We start from the raw sequence: 22,433 nt of genomic DNA, 5'->3' as shown, positions 1-22,433 counted from the left end.
ACATCGTGCTGCCCAAGAAGCGCAATTTTTTGAGAGAGAGAGAGAGAGAGAGAGAGAGAGAGAGAGAGAGAGATTTAATATGATTGTCTCAGCTGTTTTTATAATGGTGATTTTTGCGTATTGATGTCATCTTGTTATTCAACCATTTAAACGTCTTCACCAACCCTACTTTCCCCCCTTTTCCATTCACAAACTGGGCTCCAGTGCAGGGCGTTCACCGCGCAGCGAGGGCTGCTTTCAGCACCACGGACAGATCACGGCGCATTTCAGGACCACGGAGAGCGCTCTCCTTAAAACCACCGCTTAACGCCGATTAACAGGCGCCATGCACTAGTTTAATGAACACTGGACTGATCGTCGGTTGGTCTAAAGGCGGACCTACCCCCAGCAACTTCCATAAGAGTTATTTGCACAGCTTCAAATGGTTACGGGCCTACAGAATTGACCCCGCGAAAGTGAGACAATTGAAGCCAATTCAAACCTATATGTAGCCTACCGAATGTTATTCATGACGGTAAATAATTAATCTAAATACACGTCTCCCGTCAATGCGCAACCCAATCCAACATAAGCGGAATATGGGACAATGTTAAGGCCAAAGGCAGGACGCATTTAGAAAAAGAGCGGTAGGGGATGTGACACTTTTTTTCCCACATATGACGCATGTGGTGAGGTAAGCGTGGCAGATGCCTACGTGTACAGATGGCCCAGTCTGCCGGTCCCTATCCGCCCTGGGCTGGAGGTAACACCCATACAGGCGCAGGCCCCAGCATCCAGATGTGGTCGTGTGCTGTGCGTGCCACTTCATCACACAGCACAAAGGACCCCTTTTTGTGAACTTCTTCTTTATTGGAGCATAAAATTTCATGATGTAGGCCTACACATTGCATGGATTTACACGCACAGTTCACCTTGTATTTAATCCTAGGAAACGTGTTTTGCAGGGCTTTTTTTTACATGGAGCAGGTCTGAGTAAAGAGCTTTACATAGTCCTTCCCTGTGTCACAAATTCAGATGCAAAAATATGTTCTAGGTCTAGTTTTCTACATGTTTGATATGGACAAAGCCCAAGATTTTGTCTGAAAAACTGTAATGTTGCAAACACACCTCTAATGATCTTTGTTCTAAGGATTATGCTGCAGGTCCACAATGTGGGTATTATGTGACTGTACAATATAATGTTTCAAAGCCATTTTACATATTCTCTAGAACATTTCCCCAATTTCTCCCTCCTCCTCTCTCACACACATCACTGCAATTGCATTGCAGCAAATAACATTTTTTTTCCTCGCAAATTTGCACGGGAGGTCAAATTTAGGGGCCAAAATAATTGCTCCCGTTCTATAAATGATCAAAGCAGAGTCTTCTGGTACACATAGCAGGATTAAATATTCTGAGAAGTTTCTGAAAACCGTTTCATGGTGAAGTATGAGCTGATAACAATACTTCCTCTGTAGAATGAGATGTGAAGTGAGCTTCGTAACATTGACAGTCCTACAGTAATCTCTTATAGTGTTATTCTTGCTAGATCACACAGCATGTCTTCATACATGACAATGAAAAACTAGGAATTCATTAAAGAGTTTTTCTTGTTGGGCAGAACGGATGCGACCCGCCTTTATAACAAATGGCCCGCAATCTGGAGGCAGTTCTCTTCAGCTGTATAAAGAAGGGATGAAAAGAAGTTAGAATGATAATGTAAACCCAATGAACAGCAAACACCAGAGAGCCAATCCACCCAGAATAAAGCTGGCATGGTCACAAACTGCATTTACATATGTACCGCTAATCAAGGGGTAAAAGGCAATAACAAAATACTTAATGCTGTCAAATGCTGTCACAAAAGAGCTTTTTATTGCAGTGTGTTATAAACATTGTGAAATTGGCCTTATCAAGACACACCCTGGGGTGATGTGATAGGATGAGAAAAATGCGTGAGACACCAAGTGCCACGATGTTATTTGCAGTCTTCTAACCAGATGATGAGGTAAACCCTGGCAGTACGCTTCCAGTTGCTGGCTTTGCAGGCAATTATTTTATTTTGATAAGGGTGTGGCATGGTGTGGCGCCTCGAGCACCACAACTACCAGTCCCACTTCAGTCACACAGCCAACACTAACGGCTTCAGAAAGTCCCTGCCTGCATCAAATGTGCTGACGGCTCTCGTCCTTCCTGTAGGTGCCGGGGCCGACGCCGGGTCAGGAGGGGAACGCCATCGGGTCGAGGCTTTGTCCTTTGTGGGTCTTTTTGCGGTCTGGGCTTGCTGTTCCTAAGGCAGTAGCCAGGAAGCCCTTACCCCAAAAAGTATCTGCGTTGGATCCTGGCATCTGAACGAGACGGCTCCTCGCTCCCTAATGGAACAGTGAGTATCTCTCTGCCCTATGGGTGTTTGAGAGTGAGGCCACAACTCATCTGTGGCGTGCGCACAGCGCTTGGAAGTGCTTCAAGACCATTCACAAGCTGAGCGTCTCCAAGGAATTTGACAAAAGTTAGGCGTGGCTTTTGATCGGTTGTGAGTAACAGGAATACGGCTGCTAAATAGGATACAGTTGAGAGGCACAGGGGATGTGGCAGGACAGATGTCTAAATCAGAGCAAGCAACCTGAGAGAAATCCTATTGCAAAGACTCTTATTACAGTAAGAAATAGATTCCCGCTTTACTCGCCTCAACTCCAGATCGAATAAAGTGTAAAGCAACACCACTACACTTCCTGGAGTTACACTGAGTCTAAAGTTGAAATTCACATTATTTAGAACTCTGGAACAAAGACTCTTACCAAATTTAACATGAATACTGGCTGGAGAATTACATGTGCCATCTACACTGAGAAAATATTAGGGACACTCACTCTTTTCATGAAGCACACTAATGAGGTGAATCCAGGTAAAAGCCATTATCCCTAATTGATTCCCTTATTAAATCTACACCAATCACAAAGGAGGAGATGTAGATAAAGAGAAGCAGACGAGTTAGAGAAGGATTTTTAAGCTTTGAGACAGTTGAGATGTGGAATGTGTAAAAGAGGCTGCAACTCAATATCAGGAAGATGTCCCTAATATTTTCTACATTCAGTGTATATGACAACTTCTACTTTCATTGTGCAATAGAGCAATTCCTTAATCCTTTTGCACCAAAACACATTTTGTTCCTAATTCTGCTCTTTCTAGTCATCTCACTTTTTTTCTTGACCTGGAAGCTTTAATCAAAATCAGCCACCTAAAGTTGGTCTCAATATATCAGGAGCACAAGTAGTGTTTAGATAACATAAATCTTCTGTGTAGAATAGATTTTAATCATCACAGCATCTCAGATCTCTAATTTTGCCCAAAATAGGCTTTTGTCTTTTCTCTATACATCAAAAACAACTTGTTTTTTTTTATTCATTTGATAAATGAATTTTGGTCAAAGCATGTGTCAAGATAACTGGATGTGAAGGACATTTTATGGGTGTGGTCGCTGCCTGATGCTTTTTACACTCCTACATCATTGGATTCTGTGCTGTAAGTCAATAATCAGATCTGCCCAATCAAATTATTAGATTTTGTATACGGTCATCATATCTGATTAATAATAATGCATTATATCCTATACTCTGTAGGCATATCAATTGTTTCATGAATATAAGTTATCTGACTACCATGGTTATCAAGTCAGGAATTCGCAGCATTCCCTATAGAAACAGTTTCAATGGGATGCACATACTAAAACATGAGGAAAAAGGAAGCCGTGGCATTGACCCTCTGACGTACGCAGAGTTACGTCAGCTTGCATTTATCCAGAAGCTTGGACTTTATCCAAATCCATGGGCATACACAATCTGGTTATTATACATCTACACCTGAGGCAATTCTTGCTTCTTGTGCACTGACCAGGACACCAGCTAAGTGTTGCTTCACTTCCGCTAACCATGTGACTTCACCGCCCAGGGAGTGTGTGTGTGCATGCATGCATACGTGTGTGTGTGTGTGTCCATGTGCATGTGAGAGCTTCCATGTTTCTATATTTGTAGGAACATATGTTAAGTGAGTTCATGCAGATGTGTGCGGTGTCCCTCACTCATTCACTGACCACCTTCACATTAAACTCATCTTTCCATCTCTCCATCTCCCATTCTCTTACTCCTTTCACACCTCCACCTCTCTGTTTTAATATTTATTGCCCAATCTGCTGCCTGTTTCTGTGCTCTGCTCGCTCGGTTGTCCGTGTCGACGTTCGGCGTTCAGTTCTGTTTTATTTGAATTCACACCCCCTCTCCCCCTCGGAACAGCTGCTGCATTTTGCCGGTCCATCGTTGTAAGCGAGAGATGTCCTCTTAATTGATGTGCCTGGTTAAATAAAGATGAAATGAAATGAAGATAAAAACTTGTACTTGCTGTCTGTCAAACGCCGGTCGAGACAAGGAACCATAATTACTATAAAATATGACGTTTCTTCGGCTTCCATTGCATGTTTCAGTATTCTACTATCTACTTTGTGTGTAACTGATATACAATACTATAAAATTTGCACTAGAGGAAAGCAAGGTCTCCCTTTTTCATCTGTTGTGTAAAGTAAATTTGAAATCAATACTTAACATCAAGATTATGTTCTACAAGTGAACAAAACAGTGGAATTTATCAGTATGGTTTAAAAAAGAGATCAACAAGGACAATTCACTGATTATTTATCAGGATTAGAAAAACAGATTTTGCAGCCCAAGCAGCAGCACCAAATAATCCCAGACTAAAGCACCCACTCTCCCTGTCCCGTGTCCTGTGGGTGGGTACAGTACTACGCTGACTAATATGAGTGAAATGTTTTCCGCTAGACTGGGCCCCCGCATCCGTTAATTGACCTAACAAATCTCTGATTGACCTTCAGATTGAAGCGAGAGATTCCCAGTGAAATCATGACTGCGGCCCGCAATTTGTGTGTCACACGTAGCCCAGGGAAATAGGGCAGCGCCTCATCCGTGTCATCAGATGGGGACGTGGGTCGCTGGATGCACTTTTGCTGCATTCCCGCTCGTAATGGAGTAAATGAAATTGGTAACCACGGGCAAAGCCAGTAGAGGGGCTGTTTTTCTTGTCTGGTGTCGTGTATTTTCAATGTCTGTGACTCCCTGACCTCTGGGACTAAATAAAATGTTTGGGAAGAAATAATCCTGTTGGCTGTTGTTGATGTCCGTTTAGTAGCAAAACCTAAGACATCTGCATCAGATGTAGGTTTTTGAATGGGCTGAACCTTTCCTTCTGTGCAATCCGCAACTTTGCGACCTGGCAAACTCTTCTCCTCCAAGGGACTTTAAGTGCCAGATGCGCTGGGATACAGAGATATAGAGTGTAAAGACTGTGGAGTGGAGGTGAAGCTGGAAATATCAGTGTACTTTGGAGGGAGGAGGATATCAGCCAGCACACTAGTTCAGTTCAGGAAGGTAACTAATATGGTAGAACCAGAAATCAAACTTCAACAGTCAATTAGGATGACCAGTGCATGCAGTGAATAAACACAAACAATTAAATAAAAGAGGCAGAGACTCATTTAGACAAGGGTGAAAGAAAATAAACTGGGGCAGGAACAAACCATGGAGAAACTCTCCTTACTGTAACACCACAGGTATAAACACTGCATGAGGATCCGTTTTTGTGATTATTAAAGGACACAAGTGGCTGAAGTCTGATAGATTACATTTCAAAGACTTCTTTTAGGCTTGTGCATGGGGGAAGTGAATGAGGAGGGAAGGATGATTTACAGTATTGGGACGAACTCGATACAAACTGGCAAGCTGCTCTCCAATTACTGTAAATCTCTGAGTGAGTAGAGCCCCCCAGAGGACGCTTTGAGAACAGCAGCTAAGAAAACAGCAGCCACACCACAATCGGGGCCAATATGTGCCAAACCTGTAAGATTTGTTCAAAACACAAGTCAAAAAAAATTACTGACAGAAAGATAATGGTTCCAGTAAGGTTCCCATAGGTTCCAGCTGGAAACAGAGAGGGCATGTAGCAGGTTAATTAAGTCAAATTATAGGAATCTGTACTGGCAGTCCACTCCTCCCCCAAGGTCTATGATGTATTCACACCAAAGTTACAGTAAAAGATGCTTAACAGTAACAATCCCATGACTTATTTGGCGTAACAAAATCTGCTATTTATTTATGCTGCGGGTAAGTTTGCAATCCTTGGCTTTTGTCCTTCTCAAATTCTGGTCTAAGGTCTGGTTTTCAATGCTTGGTGTTTTTGGTGGAAATCTGCCAGATTTTTAGTTTCAATTCCATCCAGATGGTGATTAATTACATTGCCAAAAGCCTACTCATAAAGCAATGTTCGTTGACTCGGCAGAAAAGGAACCTCTGGAATATCAGCATTCCTGTGCGAGTCATTTGTGCTGCTACAGTACGAGTGGTGAGATTCCATTTTTCCTCAGTGCGGCCCACTAGAAACAAGACAGATCTGGTAGTGCTTCATTACCTCCCAGAGCAACAACTTATTTATATTGCAGTGATAATTACCAAGAACATCATCACAAGTGGTTCTCATGTTTTGCATAGGCTGCACCCAAAATGAAATGAAAGATGAAGTTAAATGCAATGCAGTGGAACATAATCCAAATGGCATCAGGTAAATGTTGAGAAACGCTGTAGGCTACAGCAGTGTGATCACATTATCATAATCAAATCAGGATTATAAATATAAAATGCTGTGGGATATGTAAATTTAGACCGATTCAACACCCCACCACACCTGCAACAGCGCCCTCTAGCAGAGCTACAAATAAAATTTCCTGTTTTCATTCAACAATTGTGCATAGTCCAGATATAAACTACAGAGTCTAATAGTTTAGAGGGCTGGATTCAAATCATATGGCAGCATTTGTTTCTTTCACTTCTGACAAAAACCCTTCCCACATGTTTTAAGTTAAAACAAAAGAAACAGTTGGTTAAGGATAGGGTTAATGCTAAGCAGATAATTAGCCTTCATTATGTTTAGGCAACTAGAACACCAATTTAAAATTAGGCCAGTGAAACCACTTTGGCTGGGAATAGGGTGAAGATATGAGTCATGGTTAGACCTTTGTTTGAAAACAATTTTCCTCATGAATTGAAATTCGTTTGATGAAAAGCAAGTCATCCAACATGGGGCTTGAAATTGCTTGGCGTTGGAGACCATTACGCACAAACAGGCTTAAATTTCTATCTGAGTTTGCAGGATTCCTATGAAAATACACTGCTTTGACTTTCATTGGGGTGTTTATGATCAGCTGAACAGCTTTAATATGCAATAGTTCAAATCACTTGGGAGTTGAGCAATGTTCATTTCCTGATCTATAAACAGGCCACCTACTGGAAGCTGGGAAAGCAATTCATGCTTTAGTCATGTGAATTCAACCACAAGTATTTTCTATAGAGACAAGTCACCATATTAACGCACTATAAAAGAGTATAATGCAATGCAGTTCAAAGGATGCTTCCTGTGTTTTAATTCATTGACGGGAAAGCCACTAGTCATGTCAACAGTAAATGATAATCCCATGGTGCATAATAAAACATTATAGTGACACCTTTAAGTGAAGCAACAGGATCAAAGCATGAACAAGAGTCTAAGAATGTGCTGTGGACTGTAGATTGAAAAATGTTTTTACAGGAAACCGAAGCATGGCTGCAGAGAGGAGAAGAAGAGTATAATGGTCGGTGTTTCATTAAAAAAAACAAAAAACGATGGAACAACCAAGTCGGCCCTGTGCCATGTCAGCTTACTGGAAATGACCAGAGGAGGGATTCCAATAAACTGCTCCTCCCTCCTCCAGCTCTCAATTGTGTCCCTCCATCCCCCCGTCTGCTTTTAACCCCCACTCTGCTTCTTGCTCCATGCTTCTCATTCCTTGAGGTCACATTTGTCTGTGTCCCCCCACAAAGTTGTCCCCTTTTCCCTGTTCTCTGATTTTGGCAAGCTCCTTTATCCACATTCTCCCTCTCCCCAACATAGCTGAAAACACTTTGAAAAAAACAAAACAACAATTGACATTAATTAAAGTTCTGGGAAATTTTACGCCATTGGTCCACCGACTAAACAATTGGGCTCCAATTAGGAGTTCAGCTGGAGTTTAGTGGGGAGACAGTTGCACAACATCCAGCCAGGCACAAGGGACAGGAAAGCTGTGTTTATGGAAAGAGCCGCAAGATGCAAGTTGTAGAAAACTGGGACAGTTCATGGCCCAGTGAGTAGTGATCCACTGTCCCCAGTAGACACATGTTACTATACATAGTTATTAGTAGTTATTAGTGGATGAATTACAGTATTGTATGGACAAAACTTCCATTGAATGGCCCTTTGTGGATAACTGAGACACATTCATGTTGTGACAACTTCTTGTACCACCAGTGATGTTTCATTGCTTACAGGAAGAAGTGGTCCAGTGCTTCTGTTTCCAAGTGTGACCGCTGCACCTTCAGCCTGATGAACAATAGCTCCGTCAGAAAAACTCACTGAGAAAACACAGAGGTGACCGATCACATTTTCTACAGTATGATCTCACAGGTTTGCCATTTGCTTTTGAGGTCCTGCTGTGTCTGCTGTCTCTGCTGTTTCCATTGGTCATGTTTATTTGGATAAAAGTGACAAAACTGATTCCACCTCTTAAGTACGGAGAGGCAGGAGACAAAACCTGCAAAGCACGAAACACCTACAAGCCTTCAACCTTACAATCAAACTGTGTGTGGATGTCGCCACGCCTTCAAAGGACAACTGCCAACTACCATAGCAGAGATTCCCTCATTAAGAAGTGGGAGGACGCATCCTCCACAGGTCGTTACCAAAAATCTTTAACTGTGCAATAAAATATAGACTGTCAGCAGCTCAAAAAACAGGTTACATCCTTCAGTCGGGGATTTCACATAGAAACAGTGTGTTTTGGAATGCTTGCTGTGTGCAAAACAAGCTTGTTGCTTTGTTGTACAGCCCAAACACCTAGAAAACGACACTGACACACACTGATCAAATTCAGTGCGTGTGTGTGTGTGTGTGTCTCTTCCATTCTATTGATATACGTTGTGATAAGCTTTGTTATATCACTTCTTGACAAGGCTGAGCAGGAGTCCGACATATGAGTGGAAATGAAAAGACGCACTACATAACTCTTCAGTGAAAGTAATGCCATGCAATTTGACAGGTAAAGTGACTGTGTGTCGGCAAAGAATATGTTTTTTTTATGTAATATATGCTGTAATGAACAGACATGCATATGATACTACATACTGTAACTTTCCTGCAGTATGCAGGCAATGGGGAAGGTACTCACACATAATTATATACACACACACAAAAGACATAAAAGCTGCTTCAGTTATAGTAAGATCATCAGGCCCAACTAGAAAAACACCTTTGGAAACCACTACAGTTTACAAGGGTCGCTAGTTGGGAGTGTGTGTGCAGTAGCAAGGTTTACATTTTGAACTTGTTCTTGTTGCTGTTATTGGTTTTGTAGCTGCTGTTGCTCCTAACAACGATAATAACAGCAGGTAGAAAATGTCCATCATAGGCACCGAGTTCCAGATTTATGTGTCTTTCATTCCATGTCTTTCAAACATAAAATAAAGGACCACAGTCACAGTCAAAGCCACAGCGATATGATCATGGATGTAAAATACATGATGATTCACTTCCTTTCTTCTACACTACAAGATACCAAATTCCATTTCCCCATGAAATATCACATAAATGAATTTCACATAAAATATAAAGCTGCATCAATTGACATTTCCATAAATACAATTTATGATTTATGACAAATCCTTCTCCTTCTCAAATCTTCTCTACCTGATTGCTAAATATCTGTATCTTCTCTTTGGTTATTCGTTTGGTTGTGCACCTGGGTATTAGTGGGTTTGCACTGAATGACGACAATTCAAGCCAACAGTCTGCCTACACATTTCCCAATATTTAAAACCAAAATTGAATTAAAAGATTAAAAACAGGATTATGTTAGCAGCCACGCATGCATCAAGTGAAAAAACCTTGTTGCAGGGAAACAAAACCAGGAACATGGAGTGTGTGTGAGTTCCAAGCGGTTGAGTCAGAACGTTGTTATCTGTGTTTTTTTTAGAGCCTCGATGGGTTGACCTTTACGGGTCAGGCCCAGGTTTGGTTAGATGCCGTAGGGGGAGGAGAGACGGGGGGAGTGGACCAGGCAGGAGGGAAACCCACTGATGATTCACCTAAGTTACGACTCAATCAGACTATTTAAACAGGGGAACCCTGCAAAGAGGCATGCAGCATCTCTCTGTCACTCACTGTTACAGCACAGCCACAAGGCAAAGCACAGGTAAGGCTATGATATGATATGTTACAGTATGTGGGACCAAGGTGAAGGGAAGAACAATGATATTACATGTGAAGTTCAGAGAAGAGTAATATTATATTTTCAACATTAGACTAGTAGATGTATGCAAATATTACAAATATTTGAATACAAGGCATGCATTGTAAATAGACTTTAAAATGCATGAATTTTGCAAGGTGATTTCAAAGTGATAAAACAAATTAGATTTAATTTCTTTGAATATTTTTAATGTGCAAAATTGCCTTTATTTGCATAAATGTTTAATTCATTTCATAATATTTCATTGCTATTTCTATTTTTGCCAGTATAGCTGTAAACTAAAGAATACAAAAGTTCTTATACAAACCTGATTTTGTGTAGATGTTGTTTTATGTATCGTCATAGTTTTCCATGTGTTGTGTTGTGTGTCAGGATGCACGTCCCTCTGGCCCTCCTGTGTGTCTCTGTCCTGATGCTGGCTCCCGGCTGCACCGGTCTTCCCACGAAAGGAGAATCTCTGAGAAACGGCATACACAGTATAATAAACATGGCTCAGACCACTCTGGTCCACATTAGGAAACTAAGAACAAAGGTATGTGCACACATCAGCATCTGCATGCATGTTTTATCAATTTCTCACAATGCAGTCATTGAGCGAGAGTACTGTGTAGTCAAATCAGTGTGACTTACGGAAACAGCAGGGTCTTTGTTGTGTGAGATTTAAGATTTTACATTACACATCGACAGTTGTACTTTTACAGGTTTTAGTTTCAGAGTAGGAAAAGGATTACAGTTTTACTTTCCATCACTATCACTGTATCTGCTTTGTTCTATTTCGAACAGCAGCACATTAACTTTACACCAATTTTCCCAAGAACAAATGGTGTAAATCAAAGCTTGGCCATGTAATGGTATAAAGAAACACATTAGTAAATTCATTTATTTTTAAATAACTATGGTTTTTTTCATCAACATTTTTTAACCTTCCTGGTCACAGCAAAAAAACTACAGCTCTCCCAAACTGGAAATCCCTAATGCCCAGTTGAAAGTTCAGGTCTTTCAATATTAGAACATTTTAAATAGGCTACAGTTTTTCACATCTTTGAAGCAAAAATGACATTATACAAGCATTAAAAATATTGCAAAAAAACCCCAAAACAAAACCTGTACACCATTTAAAATCAGCTAGAGGATCAATACTCTATGTCCTCCTCTTCTCCTTAGCTGCCGGTCGCTCCTCAGATAGACGTCAGCTCTCCTTCCATCGAGGGCCTGACCAGCATCAGCCGGGAACTGGGACTACTGGACCGGGACCTGCAGAGCCCTCTGTTGGAGCTGCTGAGCCAGATCCAGGCGGATGTGTCCAGCCTGGAGGGCAGGGTGCGCTCCCTCGCCCTGACGCTGGACTGTCCCGTCCAGGCCAGACCCAAAGGAGAGGCCGGTGACGACGTGTTTCCCGAAAGTCACCTCTACCTGAGTCTGATGAAGGTGCAGCACTACCTGGAGGAGTTCCTTCTCAACAAGGACAAGCTCAAGGTCTGCTGACAGATCCACACTCGTGCCAGGTCGGGCCACCATGCAGATATACTGAGGCTAGTGAGAGACAGTGCAGTATTGAAAACAATGGAATTTATCTTTGCAGGTAGTTTTAATAAGCATTTTTTTATCATCTTGCTATCAATTACCATTGTCTTCAGACACATTATTGTATCATAAAAAAATGTGAATGACATTTTCTAGTCCATATGCAATACTGCAATAATAACCAGCAATAATGCTGGTCTCTTGAGTGATAGCTCTTATGCATGAAATGCAAGTAGCTCATAGCTTTCCTCTTGAGGTGCAATATTTTTCATACTTGTATAACTTCATTTTTGCAACAAAGGTGTGAAATAGCCTATGCAAAATATTTTAACTGTATTTAAAAATGTCTAATATTGAAAGACCTGAATAGGCAACTGGGCATCAGGGATTTCCAGTTTGGGTGACAATTTGAAATGTTTTATTTTTGGTATGTGGGTATTATATAATCTTGTGCAATTTTAATGTATGGAAAAGTAACTTCTTGCTGTATATGCAAAGATAATATATTTTCAAGCGTAAATGAGATTTTCTGTTTGAATTTGCACTTACTGTTTATTTTTATGAAAGCTTTTAGTTGCAGTATTAGGTCTTTAGTCAACATCAAGGATGTAGGCTATATTACGGTGTATTAAGGTGACATGTATCTGTTTGTATTGAACTTTCCAATAAACTGTTTAGTCAATAATGATGGTTGACTGAAGAATTATTATTTTTTTCTTTGCAAATTTAAAATCATAAAGTATATAAAGCACATAAAGCATATCAAATTATCCTAATATCCGTGGGTTATGTTAGAAACTTGTTTGAAAACTAACTAGGAACTTACCTAGAGAAAATAAAAAACTGTTGTAATCTTCTAATACATTTTATAAGGATACTGTATAACTATCACAGCCCTATTGAAATATTAATAGAAAATGAAGAGACAGAAAAATAACATTAAATACAATAAGGTCACTATAAACTCACTATTGAGTACCACAGACACAATTTACTGTTGGTATATTATAGTGATACCATAGGAGATAAAACACCAAAAAGTGTACAATAAAGTTATGATAAACTCACTGTTGAGCACCAGAGGTACATTACAGGTAGAGTAGAGGAGGGCTTAAACTAAAGACAAAATTACAATTACAATTTCCCATTTGGCAGACGCTTTTATCCAAAGCGACGTACACATGAGATTTTAATACAACACAAGCAAGGATCTAGTCAGGAGAGAACAACGAGAGTAAGAGCCATAAAGCTAAGTTCTGGTCCAACAGGACATAGGTGCTACGAGGCAGTGCTATGAGATAATGCATAGAGTGCATAGAGGCAGATAAAGAGTTTTTTTTTTTTTTTTTTTTTTTTGGTTACACAGTCCATCAGGTGAGAAGGTGTTCATGTGTTCAAAATAAAAATAACAAACACAACATACATGCCAAATACCACAGAGAACTAAAGAGACACATTTAAAATATATATACAGTATATACCAACATTATTCAAAGGCAGATTTTGCGATTGAAAATAAGCTTTTCATGCCACCATAAAACCATAAATTTCTCCTATCTGAGTGAGTAAAGATTACAGCTTCATAAAACTCCCTAAAGCTAGTAAAGCTATTGCAGGCCAGCTCTTGTGTGATCTTATCATCATTCTGAGCATGAAAATCTCAGTCCTCAATCCTACATTTAGATTTTTAGATTGGGTAATAACATAAATTACGATTACTATTATCATTAAAAAAAAAATGCTGTTGCTGTAACATAAACTAGGCTTTATTTGTAAGTCAGTTCTGTACATGAGCCCTTTCTCCAGCAGATGTCAGTCAAGATTCAAGGTTTTCTTGCGTTACTGTAACTCATGAAGTCCATGAGCAGCTCTTGGTGATGGAAATCTTCAGTGTGTGTGTGCGTGTGTGTGCGTGTGTGTTTGCGTGTACATGTGAACATTCTTTTTTTTTTTTGCGTGTGTGTTGGAGAAACAGTATAATAGGATTTATGATACACAGAGACCCCATACTACTGAACAAGTCACATGCAGGGTTGAGATAATTCCCTCTAAGGCCATAGGTAATGGTCGGTGCATTAGGGCAGTGCACAAGAATTGAACTTTTACCCCCCCCCCGCCCTCACACACACACACACACACACACACACACACAAACTAATACCAAGAGCATGAAATACTCCGTCCCTCACATGCAAGACTAACAGAGGTCAGTATAATGTGTTGCCAAAGAGAAGCAGGAGCAAAGGGGAAAGTGGCATTTAGCATGTGAAAGCAAATGCACTTGATAGCTGTATCCAGAAGTACTGTAGTCACAATAAACACAGAGACATAAAAACATAAGCTTAGGCAAGGATAGATGAGGGTTTTTTTCATTTCTCTGTTCTGTGCCCTTCACAGGTCTGTGGAAGTGGAAACTAAACTGAACCTTGTCATTCTAATGTGACTGGCTTTTCCCGTCTGCTACATAAACATTGGTGCTGTGCAGTGAAAACAAAAGCTACGGCCTTATTGTTATCTGCCAGATTTGGACTATGGGCTCTCACGCATGGCCTCACACAACCTTGTTGCATATAGCACCAGACAGGGGGATGGTAAAGAACAAGGTAACAAGGTATGGTAAACAAGGACCACAATGGAAATAAGTCCTGTGACTTTTTTGTGTTATCCTTGATGTCCTTAATTGTTAATTGTGCATGTACATTGGTGTTGCAACCATGGAATTGTCCTTTTAAAGTGAATTGTCAAATAAATAAACTAAACTAAAAAAAACTAAAAGATGGTAAGATAAAACAACCACATCAAGTCTCAGAACAATTAAAAGGAGGCCCTTTACTAATGGAGTGCATCTCCGGACATGGAACCAATCCAGTCATCTTTAACAGGGTTTAAGTAACTAATAATTCTGAGAACTTTCATACCAGGAGGAGTCTGGTAATGATATTATCTATATGCCAAGGCCTATTTATATACAAAGCTCAAAGTAATACCTTGACAATTTATATAGTCAGACACTTGTTACACAGTGCGAACATTTTTGACATTTGTCCTTCATGTTCCCTAAACCCATTTATTAGAATGTTAACATTCCAAGGGGTAGGGACACCCAACTATTACGTTTCTTTCTCAGCTCTATCATTTCTCAGGTGCCATGCCCATCTAGACTGTGGATTAATGTAAGTAGTGTGGTAAGATATGTAATTAAGGTTGCCTTACCTTCCAATGCTTATAAGATCAGATCCAGTTGTAATTTAAATACCTACCTTGTTCCTTTTAGGGAATAGCAAGTAATTAGCTACAGTAAGAATGCAAAATAAGAAAGCATCTGAATACATGTGCTGGTTAGGAACAAAACAATACACATTGGAAATGAAAGCTGTAAAGCGTTTTATTTCACACATATTGTGCAGCAACCAAATCTCTGGTATCAAGTGAACACTGCTCAGTTCACTGTCACTTGTGCCAAGGAATCACATGACATAAGCATCACATTACCTTTTAAAATATACCAGTTAAAAGGTGACTTTGGTCCAAATCATAACAATAAAGCTACGCAATGGAGAATTCTCTATAGGTACTTGCTAATCTTACTTTAGGTGTATTTGAATGTTAAATTTCCCTGGCTGCAAAACTAGTTATTTAACTTTGACGGAAATCTAACATGTAAATACATCTAAAGTAAGAATTTGAATTGGTAAAGCAAGGGGAATGGTTGCTATCAAATACATAGGTAGATACCACAGACAAATGAATGCAGATGGATTATCTAGGAAAGACAATAGCAATTCAAAAATAGAGATTAGATTCCAATTTTACACAACATGTTGCCATTGAAAGTCCCTGTTTGTTGTTTTCTTAGCAAGTTCCCATGTTTGGGGATAAAAGCATATCCAAAAAATGTAGTTTGGAGAAAAGAAATGAACCTCTTTCCCTCTCAAACATTCATTGTGCTCCACTGGTTCAAGACAAAACCATCAAAATAGCCTTCTCTTTAAAATGATGAGTCATGCAAGTCTCTTCCTCTCCCAGTCCCTTACATTTTAGCCTTGAGGGAGGCGATAGGCAGCGAGTTCAAGTATTTCTCCAGCGTAGAGAGGTAGTCCTCCGGGTGGCATCGCATGTGGCCCGCATGCACCGACTCCTTCCACTTCCTGCCCTGCACGGCCATGCCCCTGTTCCTCCACACGTCAATAAGCCTCTCCATGGCGACCGGGTCGCACAGAGCGTCGTTTTCGCAGAAGAAGAAGAGCGCTGGCGCCGTGACCGGGCTGTTGTGGAACACGTGGATGCTGCGGTTGTAGTAGTCTGCTGTGTGGGTTTTGAAGAGCCAGAAGTAAAACATGGCAGCGTTTTTGACCAAGGCCTCCAAACGGGGCGCCAGCGTCTTGCCAAGGCCTGAAGAACATCGACAACAGAGAGAGGAGAAGAATCAGAGGGTTGCTATTTGCAGATTTATAAACTGTTTGCATTTGTATTAATTGTAAATAATGGTAAGCAGCTTCTAGTACAAGCCAGAAACATGTTGGCTGAAAGAGTTCCTAGACTCATGACACACTTGAATAGTAGGTCAGCTGCTGGGTAATAAATTATTTAAAGGTCTGACGCACATATCGGACACAAAAGCAACCCGAGCCCCAGTGGATCCATGGGAGATCACTCTCACTCACCTGTCGCCATGTGCTCCAGTGTGCCAACCACCATGCTGTCATAGATGTGTCCTATCACCCTCTGGGCCAGGCTCGCGTATTTCTTCGGCCCCTGGACCATGTGGGTGAGCACCTGGGTGAAAGTGTAGCCTCCGATGGAGCAGGCGTGGACCACAACGGGACGTCCCGAGAACAGCGGCTCCTCCAGAACTTTCAGCACCTCTAGCCCGTAATCCAGCCCCCAGCGAGGCCACAAGAAGTGCATGACGCCGCTCTCCACCACCAGGACGTCCATGTCCTGCTCCAGGTAAAGGTCCCGGTACTTGGCCACCGCCCCCGGCCGGGCCCCGAGCCAGGGGAGGAGGAGGAGGAGAGGACGGGGGGACGGGGATGCGGAATCTGAGGGGTGCGTGGGACAAAGTGGGCCTGAGAGCAAGGGAGCGGAGGAGGAGTCCAGAGGGGAGGACAGGGGAAGGCTGGAGCTTGAGGGAGGTGAGTCAGACAGGACAGGTGCTGAGGGCGAGGAGGACGAAGCAGGGCAGAAGGCAGTTGGGGTAGGACATTCTTTGGTGGGACATGTCTTGTCCCCTGCCGTTGGGATTGGGGTGTAATAGTAGGTTATGCTTTTGCTGATCTTCTGGGATATGAACCCTCCTTCACTGACTTTTTGGGACATCTTTGCTTCAGACCTGAAGGGGCAGGAACAAATTCAACAGCCACCAGAATCAGAGGGACGCTCAGTACACCTAAAAAGAGCATAAAACAAGCCATTCCCATGCTCTGACTGGGACAAACATGCAAGGCTGTGAAGAAGTATCATTTTATTGGGAATATACTGTAGCTCAGTCAAATGAAAAATATTAGGCTTTAAAATGATGGTATATATCCCCAATAATAATATATAATATAATCAGACTAAAGCATACCTATTTTCATGCTAGTTCCTCATGCCACGCCACACGCCACGACACGCAAGCAACATCAAAGCACTCATGTCAGTCTGTTACCCTCTGGAGAACAGCAGATTTCCCATTTTAGCAGCCGGAAAATGTGCGAAGGCGTCCTGGTAAAAAAAATGATTTGGACTGTCAGATCCGCCACCGTATCGGCGTCGAGGAGCGGACGACCTAAAAACCTGACCCCGTCACTGATCCTCATGCATAGCGGCCGAAGAGCAGGATGAGGAAACTGTGCGTGGACACCTGCCAAATTTCGCCGGTGTCCTGTCCTCTCTCCGCCCTTCTCTGCGCTTCCGCAGTCCTCCGTGAACGCGCATTTCCCCTCAGCAACGGAGCTGCGTTGCTCGCTCCCGTCGAATGAACTTCACGAAGGAGAACTAATGTAAAACAGGAAGCTACAGTAGGAGATGGCTTACAAAATAATAAGACTGTAATTAAGTAATCACAACAACAAAGACATTAATAATATGAATACTGTTCAATAGTGGTCCAATAATTAAATATCAGCTAAACAATCTGGTTGCTAAGCAACACAAGCAGCAGTAGCCTTGTGGCCACGTGTATCTTTATTATAGCCTAAAACAAGAGGCATCAAGGCTCGGCTAGGCCTAACGTCCTAAGTTCCATTATCGGACACAACTTTGTTAGCTCTGGCGAAATTTCAGCCTTTCCATCAATTTTGTCAGTATAACGGTTTATGACAGTGTATAAAAGCAGTAGCTTACCCTACGTAGGTTACTTGTATTTTAGTATGCAATGTCGAAGTTATTTATAGCAGTTTAGGTGCTGGTGAGCAAACTATTGCTGCGGCTGTAATGCAATATGTCCTGACCTCTCACTTCATGTAAATAGACCTAGCAGGTATCTGGGAAATAGAACAAAGAGATAAAGTTCTATTTGTTGTGGCCTGTAGTAATCAAATAACTGCAAGACATTTTAATGCCACAAGATGGAGCCAGAGACCAACTATACCGCTGTCATTTTTGGCAACAAAATGAAGTGTACATAATATACAGTATGAGACCCACTTTAATGAATGTGTCCCTCAGAAGTTGTTTTATTGATGTAAATTAGCTTAATATAAGGACTGGCATTATTGCTTTTTCTTGCCCAGGTTCTTCCAATGACGTAGCCTAAAGAGAAAGACAGCAGCAGAGTAACAGCACTAAAATGGCCTCCTCTCTGCCTCACAAACAGTGATTGCTTTGGCTTAGGGCTCATTTGCCACCACTGTTCTCAAGAGAAGGCAGTCTCAGTGAAAGTTTAAATCCACCCTCAGATACTCTTACACTATGAAATAACATCGATTTGTCATGTTCAATGCATTCCAGGAGATATTTTGTGATGATGAAGTGGTGTAATTTCCGTTTTTGGAGTATTTCTCTCAACGTGCCTCGTCTACTTCTACTTCAGTTATTTATTTAGCCTACTTCGTTTCCTAGAATGACTTTCGACAACTCCCAGAGAAGGGATGACAAAATCAAATCAAAGGTGGGCATATAACTTGAGCTAGCAAATAGTTTGTGAACATTGAGGCATGTCTGTGATCATGGCAGCACCCCTTGTCTTGTGGCTGCATTGCATTCTGGTCTATTGAGGCTGCTGTTGTAGGTGGAGAAGTTGGTCTCTCTGCCTCTTCTATGATGGATTTCTCCCTGTATGACTGTTGAACATCGGTGCCATTTAGCACCGATGTTCAAAAAAAACCTTTGATTTGATTTTGTCATCCCTTCTCTGGGAGTTGTCGAAAGTCATTCTAGGAAACGAAGTAGGCTAAATAAATAACTGAAGTAGAAGTAGACGAGGCACGTTGAGAGAAATACTCCAAAAACGGAAATTACACCACTTCATCATCACAAAATATCTCCTGGAATGCATTGAACATGACAAATCGATGTTATTTCATAGTGTAAGAGTATCTGAGGGTGGATTTAAACTTTCACTGAGACTGCCTTCTCAAAGAAGTTCTTGCTCTTTGATTCTGAGGGACTGACACCAAAACATTTACTGCTGAAAAGTAGATCACTGAAAAATGTTCTGCTATGAAATTCCATTGTAATTGCACTGTAACTATCTCAATGTGACGCCACATCATCTATATTTGGCCAGTTATCCGTGGGAATAAGAAAAATATAGCACCAAACAGCAAAATGGACCCGGAAATGCAAAGTAGCTACAACACAAATAGCTGTTTTTAGGGTGGATATTTCCTTTAATAATGATCTTTCCTTTCATAATAACGCAATAATCTTGAATCTATATGACAGCTTCCTTATAATCCCCACAGCAGTTCAATGCTAGTATTTATGCAGTACCAGTCTATACATAATCAATGCCCAGCATAGTTTGAGTCTTACTTTTCAAATGTAGCTCAATGTAGCTTGCATGTCGTGTGAATGTGTGTGTGTGTGTGTGTGTGTGTGTGTGTGTGTGTGTGTGTGCCTGTCATAGTAGTGATCAGATCTCTCCATTCTCTCACAAAGGCAGCACAGGCAGTTTTAGGTCAGCACATCCTCTCTCACCTTCTCTGTCTTTCTGTGGTTCTATTCTGTTTTCTGGTTCTGTGTCATTTACACCCTCCCCCCACCACACACACACACACACACACACACACACACACACACACACACACACACACACACACACACACAGGCACACACACTTTTTTCTTCCATGTTGTAACAATTTTTTTCCAATTTTCATCTCTTGTACTCCTGCTTTCACATTGCCACCCTTCCCCCTTTTCACACTCCCTTATGAGTTTTCCAGCACTGCTGCCTTGCATTTCTGTGTCCATATTGTTAACCTTTGGTTTGATAACTGCAGTGAATGTCTGGCATACATAATATGAGCAGCAGCTTTGTGGCCTGATAGTATTCACGTAAAAGCATTGGTTTGTCTACATGCTTTGCTGTTTTCACTGCCTTTACAAACCATTACAAGGCAGAGGGAACGCTAGTGTGTGTGTGTGTGCGTGTGTGTGTGTGTCTGTCAGTTGTATGTGTATGTGTGTGGGTTTGGGGGTGTGTGTATGTGTCAGTAGTTGTGAAGATGCCACTTGCTTGCTCTTGGTAAGCAAGTAACAATTTCATTTTGTGTGTGTGTGTGTGTTTGTGTGTGTGTGTGTGTGTTTGTGTGTGTGTGTGTGTGTGTCTGTGCTGCTGCATAGTGTGCATTTGGCGACAGGGAAAGAGCCTGAGATTTACTTTGCCTGGCTCAGCAGGATCACTTTCAGGCTCAGTCAAGCAGATAAATGTTTGAGTCCCACAAAAACATAACCCTCGCCCCCGAGGCCGTGCCCCTTCAACACCAGCCTCCCTCTCCTCCCTCTCTCCCTCTCTCCTCTATCCTTTCCTACGTCACCCCCTTCAACATCCCTCCCTCCCCACTGAGTTCCTATACATCCCCCTCTTCAAAAACTCTCCCTCGTCCCCTCCCTCCCACTCACAGAGGAAAAAAAGCTTCCATCGCTCCCCTCTGACTCTCCCTGCGAAGCCCTCTCACCCGTCTTCCCCTCTCTGCACCTCAGTCCACCCCCCTATTGCCGTCTCACATACCCCCGGCCTTTCCCTTCCTCATTGTTTCTCCGTGGCCCCTATTGTCCGGGCGAAGGGAGAAAGATGGGAGAGAGGGGAGGGAGGGGAGAAAGGGTGGGGGAGGGAGGGAGAGAATGTGCCCTCTCTGTTCTCCGGGCATGAGGGGTCCACCCACATCAGGGTGTGGAAATTCCGTTGTAGCTTCCTGCTTTCTCTCTCAATCTTTCCTTTTTACTCCTCTCTTTCTCACATTCTGCCCTGGCAAACTCTGTGCCTTCCCATCTCTTCACCCATCAAGCATGTTAGGGGTTTTATTCGAACTCTGGAGCGTTTATTCCTTCAGTTCTTTTGGTTTGGGCAGGTGAGAGCGATGCCATTCGAACACCAAATAGCCGCACCGAGAGCACTTGAAAACGCGCGTCTCGGCTCATTGGTGCATTTACAAGCAAACTGCGGTGCGGTTTGTCAGGAGTGAGAATGCAATCAGAGCCAACTACAGAAAACGACCCCAAAACGTGCGGTTTTATGGTTATTCATGCTTGGAAAGCTTAGCATAACAAAATGAACTGAGGGCAAACCACAGTCTGGACTGATGCTCATATTCAGCTATTTCTTCATGTCTTCTTAACTGGTATGAACACCAGAGAAGGTAAATTATGGCAAAGAGCGCAGACAAATCCATCATGCTTAGCTACAGTTACAGGAACTGGAATCAGATTTGTTTTGACTCTTCACCCCGCTATGGAAATCTTTAAACTCCAAAACTCTGTCCAATAAACAAGCCACTTATGAGCTCATGTGACTTTTGTTTACAAGCACTGGTTCGCTTGTAATTGGGCAGTGTGAACCTAAACTTTTCCACCATGGCTATAGGTGTGATCGCAGTGATATACTCAGCAGTTTTGTAGATGAGCAGCGATACCATCAACAGCCAACTGACCATTTCTTTATCTCTCCGCCTCCGTTTTCCCTCTAACTCCCTCCCTTCTGTCACATTGTCTTCCACTCCATCTTTCATCCGTCTGTATGTGAGGGCTGCGATTTGCATTCATCATGTGCTCAGAGCCTGTTCCAGCCTGTGTGTGACACCTGTCGTCTGCGGGGGGAGCCATCTTTGCCCCATCAATCTTGCTTATTTGTATGGAAAGCCGTGTCAAATCCCCCATGTGTGTACAGGGCTAATGTATTAAACATATACTCATTGATTACGGATGGCAGACCCACATCCTGCTGGACTCAGACACACGTCACTGGAATCCCATCACCATTTGAACCCACTAGCTGCCATTTTGTGCTTTAATCAATCTGTTAATTTAGGTGTGAAACTGAGACCCCACTGTCACAAAAGTCTCCTACAAGAAACATTGTTTTTTGAAGTAACTGTGAGGTTTTTCTAGTTAACTTTCTGCAGTGG

General features: G+C 42.0%; 2 protein-coding genes across 3 annotated transcripts; one reads left to right on the top strand and one right to left on the bottom strand.

The window, feature by feature from the left end:
• Positions 1-10,270: 10,270 nt before the first annotated feature.
• lepb (leptin b) lies at positions 10,271-11,842 on the top strand. Its single transcript, XM_071905738.2, has 3 exons — positions 10,271-10,300; positions 10,730-10,889; positions 11,522-11,842. The coding sequence occupies exons 2-3, from the start codon at positions 10,731-10,733 to the stop codon at positions 11,840-11,842; spliced, it is 480 nt and encodes a 159-aa protein (XP_071761839.2). The 5' UTR covers positions 10,271-10,300; position 10,730.
• A 3,406-nt stretch (positions 11,843-15,248) lies between these two features.
• LOC139916737 (transmembrane protein 53-like) lies at positions 15,249-17,594 on the bottom strand. 2 transcript variants are annotated; one of them, XM_071905731.2, is made up of 3 exons: positions 17,451-17,594; positions 16,546-17,213; positions 15,249-16,273 (listed from the first exon to the last, which is right to left on the bottom strand). In XM_071905731.2, the coding sequence occupies exons 2-3, from the start codon at positions 17,198-17,200 to the stop codon at positions 15,912-15,914; spliced, it is 1,017 nt and encodes a 338-aa protein (XP_071761832.1). In that variant the 5' UTR covers positions 17,201-17,213; positions 17,451-17,594; the 3' UTR covers positions 15,249-15,911. The 2 variants fall into 2 exon arrangements, with proteins under 2 accessions (XP_071761832.1, XP_071761831.1); XM_071905730.2 differs by having other exon boundaries at positions 17,532-17,594.
• Between the last annotated feature and the right edge of the window lie 4,839 nt (positions 17,595-22,433).

The sequence above is a fragment of the Centroberyx gerrardi genome, chromosome 24, assembly GCF_048128805.1.
Source record: "Centroberyx gerrardi isolate f3 chromosome 24, fCenGer3.hap1.cur.20231027, whole genome shotgun sequence".
Lineage (NCBI taxonomy): Eukaryota > Metazoa > Chordata > Actinopteri > Beryciformes > Berycidae > Centroberyx > Centroberyx gerrardi.
The sequence above is the reverse complement of the archived record's forward strand: the minus strand, read 5'-3'. Positions and strand labels throughout refer to the sequence as shown.

Bases quoted from the DNA above. Each gene is read 5' to 3' on its own strand.
- LOC139916737 (XM_071905730.2), bottom strand. From the start codon at position 17,557: ATGGGAAATCTGCTGTTCTCCAGAGG. The intron at 17,214-17,531 runs GTAACAGACTGA...CTGCCCCTTCAG, and splicing joins AATCTGCTGTTCTCCAGAGG to GTCTGAAGCAAAGATGTCCC. The intron at 16,274-16,545 runs GTGAGTGAGAGT...GATGTTCTTCAG, and splicing joins ACTGGAGCACATGGCGACAG to GCCTTGGCAAGACGCTGGCG.
- lepb (XM_071905738.2), top strand. From the start codon at position 10,731: ATGCACGTCCCTCTGGCCCTCCTGTGTGTCTCTGTCCTGATGCTGGCT. The intron at 10,890-11,521 runs GTATGTGCACAC...TCTTCTCCTTAG, and splicing joins TTAGGAAACTAAGAACAAAG to CTGCCGGTCGCTCCTCAGAT.